General features: G+C 37.2%; 1 protein-coding gene across 5 annotated transcripts in view; it reads left to right on the plus strand.

Moving 5' to 3' along the window:
* Window positions 1-13271, plus strand: part of Tank (TRAF family member associated NFKB activator) — an 83217-nt gene that overhangs the window by 24666 nt on the left and 45280 nt on the right. For all 5 annotated transcript variants that reach the window (XM_031370392.1, XM_031370393.1, XM_031370388.1 and 2 more), the window contains exon 2: window positions 12723-12870. In XM_031370392.1, the coding sequence (XP_031226252.1) occupies window positions 12772-12870 (99 nt within the window). In that variant the 5' untranslated portion in view covers window positions 12723-12771. The remainder of the gene's footprint in view (window positions 1-12722; window positions 12871-13271) is intronic.

The following is a 13271-nucleotide window of genomic DNA, read 5'->3' on the forward strand; positions in this document are numbered from 1 at the left end:
AGGCATGGGGAAGTGGGAGGCAACAGGGGTTTGTTTTTGTTGTTTTTGTTTGTTTCTTTGTTCTTTGGGAATGGAGAAATTTGCATGTAAATAAAGAAAATATCTAAAAAAAAAGAAAGAAAGAAAAAGAAATTGCTTAGCGTAGCATTCTATGAGGATATCCATAACTAAAGTTTATGATGTGAAAATTAAGATTAGAAATGCAAACTGTCATTTGAAGAATTGGCTGAATGCTTCTTATATAGTCTTGGAAGTGATAAATGATCATCCATGTTAGGAATGATGCTTCTTTCCCATTTCCTTTTGAGTAAGGAAAACATGAAAGGTCTACCTAACCCATTCAAAACTGAGAGTAGAAAGTGTCTTATTTTATGTATGTGCACTGTTATTTTTCTGGGTTTTGCTCCTGATACTAAAATTAGAGGAACTATAGGTGAGATACAGAAAAGATAAACTGTTTCTTTCTTGTACTCACCTTTTACCCTGGTCAGGTGGCAACTTTTTGAATAGAATGTGAATTCTTACTATTCAACCTGGAAGGAGTTGGGGAAGGCTGGTGCCCTTCTCCTCTAGAGCAAAGTAGAAGAGCTTGATGTTTTTGAGGTGGTTTCCTTTCCCTGACTTGAAACTGCATTAGGTTTGAATTGGCCTTTCCCTGCAAGTGTAAGCCCTAACAGAACCTTTACCCAGAAGTTCAGAAGGTCAGCAGTTGGGAGACCCAGGAGGGGGCCTTCCCTACACCCTAACTCTCCCACACTTGTCTCTCACCCAACAAATAAACAAAAAACAAACAAAGTAGACCTTAAAGAAGTATGCATTACTTTAGGGTGGATATGCTAGGATTTTTACCAGTAGGCCTGGTGGAAGTAGATTATTGGAGATACAAAATTGTTTTACACCAATATCCCCAAGTCTTAGTGAGTTCCTAAAACACCACTACTTTCTCTTAGCTTTTACTGCCTTTGTCCAGGATTGGCTGACTTCTTTAGTGGCATAATACTGGCTCTAGAGAAAACATAACATTATTATGTCTGAAAATAAGAAAAGTTTATTTTAAATGGCTAGGAGCCTGGGAAGCTAAAGAAAGGTGATGGCAAATCTGAGGGCTTGGGGTACATAACAAGAGCCTGGGCTACACAAGACTTTGTCTTTTAGAAAAGTATAATAAAACAAGGAAGAGAGAAAAAGATAGGCCAAGCATGGTGGCATATGCCATTAATCTCAGCACTCAAGAGGCAGAGGCAGAGCAGGTGAATCTCTGAGTTGAGGCCAGCCTGGCCTTCTAGGACAGCCAGGAACCCCCCAACCCCCAAATTAAAAACAAAAAACACAGGACTAAATTAGCAGCAAAGAACTAAAGATTGTGTTTTCACATCAGAGACCTATGTTTATCCAGTACTTCCATTTTCTAGTTCTGTGACTTGAGGTAACTTAAGAACACTTTTGAAGTTGGGTTTTTTTATCTCCAAAGTACCAGATATGTGTTTCTACAGCAGAAAGCTCGCAAAACAGGTGGTTTATATAAAGCATCTGGCAAATATATGTCTGATTCCACGCTAATCCTTGTAGTCTTCCATGAGGAATAGGAAAACACTTGTGCAGGCTGACGTTTCCTGTGGTTTTGTCTCATGTTTAGAGGACTACTTTTTACTTCCTTCATTGTAGGGATGCAAATCAATCAAAGAACTTAAATTGCCCTGGCCCTTGGCTGTATATCTCTTAGGATTTCTGAAGACATGCCATTGGTCCATGTCTTTAATTATCTGTAGACAGTTTGAAATTTCAATAGGATTTACAATGATTATGTATTGATAGGAGAAACATCAAGTAAAAAGGGTCATTGTTGCTTGGTCAAAGAAGGACTGATGTTATATTTTATTTTCTCCAAAAGAATGTCATTATAATGAAAATGTTTGTTTATACTCTGAAAAGTAGTAGAAATTTCAGTAAAGTAGTATTGTTCTGGGCCATCAGCCAAAGCATCAAAATATTTTTTTTTTTAAGAGAAAGTCTTCTGTAGCTGGGTAGTAGTGGTGCACACCTTTAATCCCAGTGCTTGGGAGGCAGAAGCAGAGGCAAGCAGATCTCTGTGAGTCTGAGGCCAGCCGACTATACAGAGTGACTCCCAGGACAGCAAGGGCTGCATAGAGAAAGCCTGTCTTGAAAAACCAGAGAGAGAGGAAGAGGAAGTCTACATTAGCAACTATGGTTTTTGTTTCCATCTTCAGGAACAGTTCAAAGAGCAGATCATGTATGGAGGTATGTTTTACATATTCCTGCTATACCATGACCCATGACAGTGATTTAAAATGTGTGACACTTTCCCCTTACACAGAATTATCATCTAAGAAGACTTACATACAATTTGCTGATATCTGTTGCTTGCTGATCCTAATGCATTTACCAGAATTAGGTTATGTTATAACCACAAGCATTTTAAAATGGGCAGATGAATGAGGTCTGTGGGAAGGTCCACATAAACTTACAAATTCTGTTAGAGACAGTATGTTTTATGAAAATTGTCTGTACTGTTTTATATCATTTGTTTTTTCAGAGATAAATAGAATCAATATAGATCTAATTTGTAGTCAACTCTTCCTTCCCTACAGTAGGATGGCACAAAAATAATGCTAAAATTTATTAGATCTGAATCTTCATATTTAAGAGAAACTGGTATGACCTTAAAGAAAGGGTGAAAAATTGGATAATTGTGGCATAGGTAGAGATCTGAAAAATTGCCAGACTACCCAAGGATTTGGGGTAGATGGGGCTTATCAGGAATATTCAGCAGTTGTAATGAGAGTAAGCTACACAGTATAAAAATATTGAATCTAGATTTAAATGTATATTATACATTTGAAGTCACACCCTAAACAGCTTGGGAATAAGTGGAAATAGGATTTGGAAAGCTCTGAAACCTTATTTACTTTCTCATTGGCGGTCTCACAATTACTTCTAATAAAACAAGTTGTGACTTGCAACCATTTGCCCAACAGCCTCTAGATGTCCTCAGGGAAATTAACACTGAGGTATGAGGAGCTATGCCAGTGGTTAAGAGCATACAGGTTATGGCTTTATAATTACAAGGCCTTTGCTTCTTCCTGTTTATTGATGTAATATTCTCAAGGCTAAATGCTGCTCAGCAGTTTTAAACTTGTGATTTAAAGAAAAAATGGGCCTTTGTGAAAAGCTCTATTCTGAAATTTCACTCTCTCTATAGAAGAGCATTCTCCCTTTATAGTTCTCCTTCCTTTTGTTCTGATGCAGTGACTCAGGATGCTAGAAGGAAGGCTAATCTGCTACTCCTAAGATTTTTAAACACTAGTTTAGAAACAGTTTCCCTTTATTAATCTTGTACAGCCTATGGCATTTTGTATATTGTTCTCTTATGTTTGGAGGATCTTTCAAAAGATTACTCAAAAATATTTTTCAAGATTTTCATGTTAAGTACTTAAGACGATATAAATTACTTACCTTGAAAAAAATTATTAGTCATACTTTATTGTCCTAAATTTGGAAGATTAGAAAAGAGATTTTTAAAAGCCATGCAATCAGTGGCTAAAGAGGTGGTCCTGTGAGTTAGAGGCTGTTGAGCAAGCACACGGACCTGCTCTAGGTCCCCAGCACCCATGCAAGAAGGCCCAGCCTGGCTGAGCACACTTTCCTTCAGGAGGATTGCTAGTGCTTACTAGCTGAGCACGTGAATATCAAGTGCAGTGCTGAGGGAATAAGGTAGGCAACAATCAAGCAGGCCATCCAGCATCTTCCTCCAGCCTGCACAAGGCCACCTGCACATGCACATAAAAAAGAAGTCAAGCATCTGCCAGAGATTTATTTTTCCTGTTGTTTAACTGTATGTAAAGGGTAACAGATCTGCATTACTACCTATTTCATTAATAATAATCTCTTTTAGAAAATCATAGAATTATGTTACAATGACAAGCTTTATGCATTTCCTAGTTTTCCTTGTAGCATTTATAGATAAATAAGTGAGCCTATCTTTTTTGGTTTATATATGGGAGAGAGAAAAAATATATTAAATATTTGTAATACAAAGTGGTATAGTAATAAGTCCCGAATCTCTCTCTTTTCTATTTCCTTTTCAAAAATGATTTTTCCCTGCATTTTCCTTGGTAAGAATATTTGAATATTACTGTTCAAAGGTATACCAGTGTCAGAACATGATGCCAGGAATACAAACAGTGAGAAAAACATATTTAACCTTTACTTCTAATAAATTATCAGTTTATTGGCTGTTCTCATTAATTATCTTTTCTAGCATTCTTATTCAAAATTTAATTTAGAATATTCTCAACTACCCTACCCACTCCGACTAAACATTCTTCCTCTTATCCTGTGTCTTTCACTACTATTCTTTTAATATTCTGGAAAATTACTGATGGACCATCTGCAACAGAATCATTTTATGTTCTGGGTTGAGTAGGTCCTAACACCCCTTTCCTGACGAGTTTAAAATCAAAAGTGCTCAAGTTCTGCCTTCTTACCTGTTAATGCATATCAAGTTGGCCATCAAAACTTCTGTCAATTTCACCTTTGAAATGTCTCTTGTATCCACTCATCTGTTATTTTCTCTGGTTTTACTCCAAGCACCCACTTTCTTGTAGAATGTAACAATAGTTTCTAAAGAATAGCTTCACATTGTTTCCTTGCTGGCATCCAGTCATACCTTCTTCCTTTTGTTTTCTTTTAAGGATAATTGAGATTTTGTTTTGTTTTTATAGATACCTTGTCTTTAGTCTAAAGACTCAGTATTTTACATAAGCTTTGGCAGTAAGTCTAAATCAGAGTGCAAGGGTATTTCCATGTTTCCTGAAGTCAATTCCTTAGCTGTCTTACATGAATGAAGAACAGGATAGCATCGTCTGGGAGACATATAGATGCTGCTGAAGATGCTTTAGAAATGTCCCTCAGGACTATGGCGTCTATTATGTTTCATATAATAAACTGTATATTTTTTGCTTATTCTGTTTGCTTGCTTGCTTGTTTTTTTGGAGATGGGTTATTACTAGAACATACTATATAGCTTAGGCTGGCTTCAAACTCACTACAGTCCTCCTGCCTCACCCTTTTAAGCTGGAATTACAGATGTATTGCATTATACCAGACCTAAATGATAAACCACAAGATAGCTGTATTAGTTACTTTTCTTGTCAGTTTAGCCAAAATGTTTGACAAGAAGCAACTTAAGAAGGCAATGGCTTATTTTGATTTATAGTTTAAGCTCTATAGATATAGCTATATAATTAGGGCTGGTGGCAGAAGTGTGAGATCCCTGGACACACTAATCCAGTGAGGATGAAGAGAGAGGACAAAGAGTGGGGTCAGATTATCAAACTTCAAGGCCCACACTAACCAAGGTACTATCTGGTAAAGGTTCCACTTCCTTCTAAAAGAGCACCAGTTGTCAAGGACCAATCCTTGAGACATATGAGCCTATGGGGAACATTCCACTTTCAAACATCAACAATAGTCTCATTCTTGGATAATTGTTAGATATAGTTGATGCAGTGAATAGGCTGTATATAGCCAGTTCCCTTTGTTTGTCCTCTTGGAACCAAGTACATGAGAAACTAAGTCTTCCTTGTAAAAATATATCTATGCCCTGCTTGAAAAACCCTCATTAAACCTTTAGTTGAACAGACTAAAGGTTAAGTTTTTCAGTGACATTTAATGCTTGCTACAGTCTGCCCTTAACTGAAGAAGTTGAAGGTTATGCAGTGAATGCACTCTACAGTCCAGAAGTGCCACTTTATGAAAGTGCCTTAGGGTTTTTGCAGTGCCATCATACATGATGACTTGACTGTACCATATCTAGAATCTCCTGCTCTTATACTCTCTGCACTAGACTTTCATAAAGGAATACTCCAGTCACCAAATATAGCCTCTTAGTACCGGTGTTGTTTCACAATGAATACTCTTTCTTTAATCTTGTTCTTCTGAAGTCCTTCTCATCTTTTAGGACTCATTTTGTCATATCCTATATGAAGTTTTCATGTTTTTTTTTCTGATTGAATTTTTTATTTGAACTTTTATCTTGCTTAGTTCTTTAGCAGTAAATTCTTCAATTCTAACACAAAATTCATAAAATTCCTTAACCACTGGATGAAATCTTGCAAATAGTTAATTCTTTTCTAGCCAAATCCCTATCAAAATAGGTTCATACCTTTTATCTAACATTTATAATTAACTTCTTGGGTTGGTTAGTTTTTTTTTTTTTTAATGTGTTCTCCTCACTAAATAATAAGGTTTAATGGGAGAAAAAGGTAAACCCCATAACCATGTTGTCTCCTGAGGGGAGCAAAAGCATCATATGCAATGTGTCCAGCACTGACCCTGTCTTAAATATTTTACTGAATTGGATATAGCACATCTCTTTTCTTTTAGAAACCTACAGAAAAGTAGCTAACCAAGATAAATGCTTTCTTTTTCATAAAAAGATTGAACTATAGTATGTCCAGACATTATCTAACCACTTACCAATGTCAGTGATCTGAGCATCTTCATTCTTGTTCCATCTCTTCCTGGAGTCTTCCTATACATATTCCACCTAGCTGAAAGTTGAAACAAATGAAAAAGAGAGCGGGTTTTTTGGTAGTTATGCCACTTGTCAGTATTCACAGTATAGTCCCTTCGTCAATACCTGCTAAAATTAGAAGTTCTTGTAACTGAAGAGAGGGAGATGATTGACCATGTGGTTTGGATTTAAGCGTGCTTACTCCAAATAAAAAGTATTTTCCTGGAGAGTGACAATTTTTCCAGAAAAGCACACCAAAATGTAATTGATATGTAACTACCCCCAGAGACTTTCCTTTTCCTATGGTCAGTGTCACTAATCTAACACACATTTTTCTTCTTGGTTGAATTAAATGTATCATTTATTTATTTGTATCAAGAAAAACTTAATTCCTCAGCTTATGTTTTTATTTCAGGGAGTAGTATGCACCCATGTGTGGTTTACTTAGCAGTTCCTCTTCATGACATCATGTGATCTCATTCAAGGACTTAAAGAGTTGAAAATAGCCCCACAATTTATTTGCATATGATAAAGGAATTTTTAATAGAGCATTTAGGTTTTTTTTTAAGATTTATTTGTTTTATGTATGAGTACTCTGTAGCTGTCTTCAGACACACCACAAGAGGGCATCAGATCCCATTACAGATGGTTGTGAGCCACCATGTGGTTGCTGGGAATTGAACTCAGTACCTCTGGAAGAGCAGTCAGTGCTCTTAGCCACTGAGCCATGTCTCCAGCCTAAGCATTTAGGTTTTTAAAAATAAGGATATACTTTTTTAATGGGATAGACATTTTTCATTCACAGAGTAAAGAACTGTAGAGTAAATATGCTACTTGGAAATTGTGTCCAAACATCATTTTTACACTGATAAGAAAGTAACTTGGGTCACTGAAAATTTAATGGCCAATAACTAAATAATAGAACAAAACCTTAAGCCAAGTAGAGTCTCAGTTCAAGGTTTTAGTATCCTAGCTTTTAAAACAGAAGTGTGGTTTACGTTGACAAATTGCTATATGTGCAGCTTTTTAAGGTGAGATAACTTCCAACTTAACAACTAGTGTGCTTTTCTTGCCTCATTATATATTTTTTGTAAATAGTCTTAAGTGTTTTTTTCCCCGAACAGAGCAAACATAGGAAAAGTAAAAAGGAATGCCTGAGCATAGTAGTGGCTTCAAGCACATATCCTTAAAGTAAAATGTCATGTGCCAGAAAGCATTGTTATTAAAAAGAAAGGAGGTTTTGCATCAGCACATTTTCCCATGAGAGTATGCCTCTCATAAGCAGTTGTTGCTCTTCTCCAGAAGAGAAGAGGAAGTAGCAGCAGAATCCCCAGATGTACAGCAGAGCCTCAGAGTTCCTGCCTTGTATGCCTGAAAAGCCCAGGATGCTATAAAAGCACCAGGGTTGTAAGCCATACACAGTGATCACTTTGTTTGTTGACTGTTCCACTGTTCTGTGTTAGTGTGTAAAGGAAAATAAGGTTTATAGAAGATAGGCAAGGGATTTGAGCGGAAATTATTTCCAATTTGACCAAGATAAGTAGCCAAAAAAAGTACATGGAAGAATGTTATTGTTAAACATAAGGGAAAGGAAAACCAGACCACAATTTGATACTGCTTCACACTCAGGCTAATAATCCATCCATTTTTAGAAGTATATGTTTGAGTAAAATACAGTTAAAATATCCTAACCCTCACCTTCCTTCCAGTCACTGTCATGACATGTCAAGGAAGTCCTTGAAACTGTCTAGATTCCCTAGTCCCTCTTGTTCCAAGAGTATACAAACAGTAGACTGGGAAACTGCCAAATTTATCCACACTACCACCAGCAGTGGAGGAGTGTTCCCCTTGTTCTACATCCTCCTCTCTTTCTCTTAAATTGGTGGCCTCTTTTACTATTATTATTGAACCCCTGTGTGTGTGTGTGTGCACACCCCATACGTGTGTTACACACATACGTGCTCACACACACACACACACACACACACACACACACGTGCATGCATGAGCAAATATAAAACCTACTAAGTCTATTTTTGTTGTTTATGTATGATTTCAAAGTTTTCCACTTAGTATTAGATAACTGTGATGTAGCTGTTTTCCTCTGAGGCTAAAGCCTCTGAGGTTAATCTTGGAAGGAAACTTGTTAAGACATAGGGTATAAAAGAAAAAGAAAGCACCAGGTTATTTGGAACAAATGTTTACAAGGAGATGAAATAACAGGATGTCTAAGTAAGGCCAAACACTCCATCCTGGAAGGAAACTCCCTATGGCAGGAAGTCCTTGAAACTGTCTAGATTCTCTAGTCCCTCTCGTTCTAAGAGTATACAAACAGTAGACTGAGAAACTGCCAAATTTATCCACACTACCACCAGCAGTGGAGGAGTGTTTCCCTTGTTCTACATCCTCACCAGCATGTACTGTCCCTTGAGGTTTTGATCTTACCCATTCTAATGGGTGTAAGGTCATTTTGATTTGCATTTCCCTGATGACTAATGACATTGAACATTTCTCTAAGTGTTTCTTGGCCATTAGAGATTTGTCTGTTGAGAATTCTCTGTTTAGCTCTGTACCCCATTTTTAATTGGCTTGTTTGGGTTGTTGGTGCCAAACATTAGATGGAGCTCAGGGAATCTTGAGGAAGAGTTGGGGAAGGATTGAGGAACACAAAGAGGATAGGGACTTCACAGGAAGACCATCAAAGTCAACTAACCTGGACCCCTGGGGGCTCCTAGAGACTGAATTTCTTAGTTAGGGTTTTACTGCTGTGAACAGACACCATGACCAAGGCAACTCTTATCAGAACATTTAATTGGGGCTGGCTTACAGGTTCAGAGGTTCAGTCCATTATCATCAAGGCAGGCGTGACACAGGAGGAGCCAAGTTCAATATCTTGTTCCAAAGGCAAACAGGAGAAAACTGGTTTCCGAGCAACTACGATGAGGGTCTTCAAGCCCATTCCCACAATGACACACTACCTCCAACAAGGCCACACGTATTCCAACAAGGTCACACCCACTCCAACAAGGATAGTGCCACTCCCTGGGCCAAGCATATTCAAAACATCACACTGAGCCACCAAAGAGCAAAAATGGACTGGGCCTACGTCCCCTGCACATATGAAGCAGATAAGAAGCTTGGACTTCATGCAGGTCCCCAACAACTGGAGCAGGGGCTGTCCATGAATCTGTTGCCTACCTGTGGATCCCAGTCACCTTACTAGGCTGCATTGTCCGGCCTCCACTGGAGGATTTGCTAAGCCCTGCAATGACTTGATATGCCAGGGTGGGTGATACCCAGTGGGAGGTCCTCCCTTCTTTTAGGACAAGGGAAAGAGGGACTAGGGAAAAGATCTGTATGAGGGTGTACTGGGAGGAGAGGGAGCTGGTATTAGGATGTAAAGGGAATAAATAAATTAGTGAAGAAAAAATAAACAAACAACAACAAAACAAGCAAGCAATAGACTGCTTCGAGTCATTTTCAGACTAGCCAAGCTTCAAAGAAGACTCAGACAAGCCCAGCAGCGTAGAAGCAGGGACCAGCCAAGAAAGCGGTCTGAAGAAGAGACCAGCTAAACTTCCAACCTTTGGGCTTGCTTTTGGGGTTGCAGTGCTCTAGGTTTCCAACTTTTGTGAGCTCTCACCCATGCCAGGGTAGCCTTTTGTCTGTTGCCTGTTGCTGTCATTGTTCAGGTCTTAGTTTAGACAGCCATCTCTAGGAGTCACAGGCTCACATCAGACTTCCTGGTCGTCTGACTCTTAGAATCTTTCTTCCCAATCTTTCAAGATATTATTGAGACTTAGATTCAGGAGGTGTGTTATACATATATCCATCGGGGATCCCTGACCATTCGTTAGTCTCTGTATTGTATCTACTTGTGGTTTTCTGTGATGGCTTCCATTTGTTCTTAAAGAGAAGCTTCTTTGATGAGGGTAGTGCCTTCAGGTATAAAAACATTTAGAATGTAGCTTGGAATTATGTTTGTCTAGGAAAGTAGTAGTAGGGTCTCTTCTAAGATCTATGACTTCACTAATCCAAGGAAGCTAGGTAAGTTTCTAGTACTAGTACTAGGGATGTTAAATGGGCCTTAAGTCCAGTTAGACAGCTGTTAGATTGTTCTAGCAGATGAGTGTCATTATTGCCGTGCTGATCATTGTTGTGGCTCCTAAATGTCATGACAACTATGTTTTTTTTTTTAACATGGACTACAAGAAGTGTTGGTAAAGATGTATAAAAATTGGAACCTTTGTGCATTGCTAGTGGAAATGTAAAATGGCACAGCCATCATGGAAGCAGCTTGGCCGTCACTGCAAAACTATAATGTAGAATTATCATTTGACCCAGAAATTCCCCTCCACAGGGGACTGGAGAGATGGCACAGTAGCTGAGAGCACTGACTATGCTTCCAGAGAACCTGGGTTCTATTCCCAGTACCCGTATACTGGCTTACAAAGCATTTGCAATTCCAGTTTCAAGGAATTCAAAGTCCTTTTCTAGGCACTGAGTATGCATATAGTATACAGATATACATGCAGGCAAAACACCTGTATACATAAAATAATAAATTAAAAAATGTTAATGTGTACACAGAAGTTTAGAGAAGCTTTATTCATAGTGACCTAAAAGTAGAAAGAATCGGAATACCCAGCAACTGAGGAACAGATAAACAAAGTATACATACATCAGTGAACATGCAACATTTGGAATATATTCAGCCATGTAAAAGAAGAAATCATTGGTATGTGCTCCAACACTGATGAACCTCAGAAATAGTATCTTAAGTGAAAGAAGCCATACATTTAAGCCTTATGTTGTGTGATTCCATTTATTTATTCATTTTAATGATAATTATGGGTTTAACTAGGGTCCTGGATATGTTAGATTAGCACTGTACCACCGACCTATATTCCCAATCATTATCATTTCACTTATCTATATATACTTGTTACAAAGAGGCAAATTCATTTAAATTGACCAACTGCTTGCTAAGAGATAGATGAGGTGAGGAATTGATGTTAGCTTTTAACAGGTTCAGTTTCTGTCAGGGAAAATAAATGTTCACAAAATTGTACCAGTTCTGCCACATAGAAATATATTTTAAATGCCCACATATATATGTGACGATGTTAGATTTTATTTTATGTGAATTATATTTAAATATGATTTGAATATTTAATGCCCAGAATTTACATAGTGAAAAAGGAGAACAGAGTCCCAAAAGTTGTCCTCTGACCTCTACATATGTATTGTGACACATGTGTATGAACACATACATAGAGTTACACATAAAATAAGTGTTTTAAATTTTTAATTGAGATTTATCAAGATTTCCCCCAAAGAAACAATTTGTAACCCCGAAAACCAATAGAAATGTGTCTATTCTGTGGCTTTTAGAAAATCCTTTAAAAAAAAAAAAGAGTCTGGGTTGTATTTTTTTTTTTAATTGCACAGGAAGAGTCAGAACCATTAAGGAGCTCTCTGCACAGTGCCAAGGAATGTATTAGGGATGTTAGGCAAACTGAGATGAGAAAACCAAATTCTCTCCTTTGAGGAAGTCACCTGTAGTTTCAGAAGCAGCAGGGAAGTTAGGGCACTAACAGGCAGTAGAGTTGACACTGAAGGGATATGAGCTTTCTTTTCTTTTTTTAATGTACAATCCAACAGCAGCTCTCCCTAGATTTTGTTCTAAAATAAGAGCATTTTCACACTTTTTAATTGCTCTGTGATAACAACAGTGTGAATTCCATCCATAAACATTTATTATCTATTTAGTTTTGCTCTAATTTAGTGTAGCAAGAATTCACCTTCTAAGTAGGAGTAACTGTCCATTTAGTAAAGAAGTCCCTTCTCATTACTAATCACGTTGCACATTTCTATACTAAAGTGCTAATAATTAAATAATCTTTTATATTTCTCCATTTTTAAATGACATTTACAGGTTCCCACCTATTTCCAAAACAGCATTTTTATGAACTGGACAATGATTTAGGAATTGGAATATTAGCAAAGACTATTTTACTTAACATTGTAAATTTCATATTTCATGTCATGATTTCAGATGTAAATTTTTATAGTTTTGTAAACCTTTATATCACCTGGTGCTATGTTTATGGGACTCTTTTCAGGAAGCAGTTTTAAAAATGTATGTAGCTTTAATAATTATCTAAGCTGTTCTGATATTTTCCAGAGCTGGCATTCCTACCATCCTTTATAGTGATGCTACAGGACAAAGAGGAATGGATAAAAACATTGGTGAGCAACTCAATAGAGCATATGAAGCCTTCCGACAGGCATGCATGGACAGAGACTCCGCAGTAAGAGAGCTACAGCAAAAGGTGTGTGGGTTGGGATTTGAAAATTGGTTAATATGCTGTTAAATTGAGGCTGAGAACTGAGAATATTAGGTGGTTGGAAACTATTTGCAAAACTATAATTATTAAAACAGAAGAGGGTAGTAATGAATCAACATTGAGTTTTTGTTACCTTTTAAAAAACAATTTTATGTCATATGGGAAAGGTTTATTTGCTGGATTCATTTTAAATGATTATAATTAAGATAGAACATTGTTTCTCTATGTGTAGCTTTTAAATATCACTAATTACTTTAATATAAGAAAGAAACTACTATAAAGGTCATTTTATGTTAGAGAGAAATTTATCACTGCTCCTCAGTTTTGCATTGCTTCTTTGTTTTTTGTTTCTTTCTTTCTTTTTTTTTTTTTTTTTTTTTTTTTTT

The sequence above is a fragment of the Mastomys coucha genome, unplaced genomic scaffold (assembly GCF_008632895.1).
Source record: "Mastomys coucha isolate ucsf_1 unplaced genomic scaffold, UCSF_Mcou_1 pScaffold15, whole genome shotgun sequence".
NCBI lineage: Eukaryota > Metazoa > Chordata > Mammalia > Rodentia > Muridae > Mastomys > Mastomys coucha.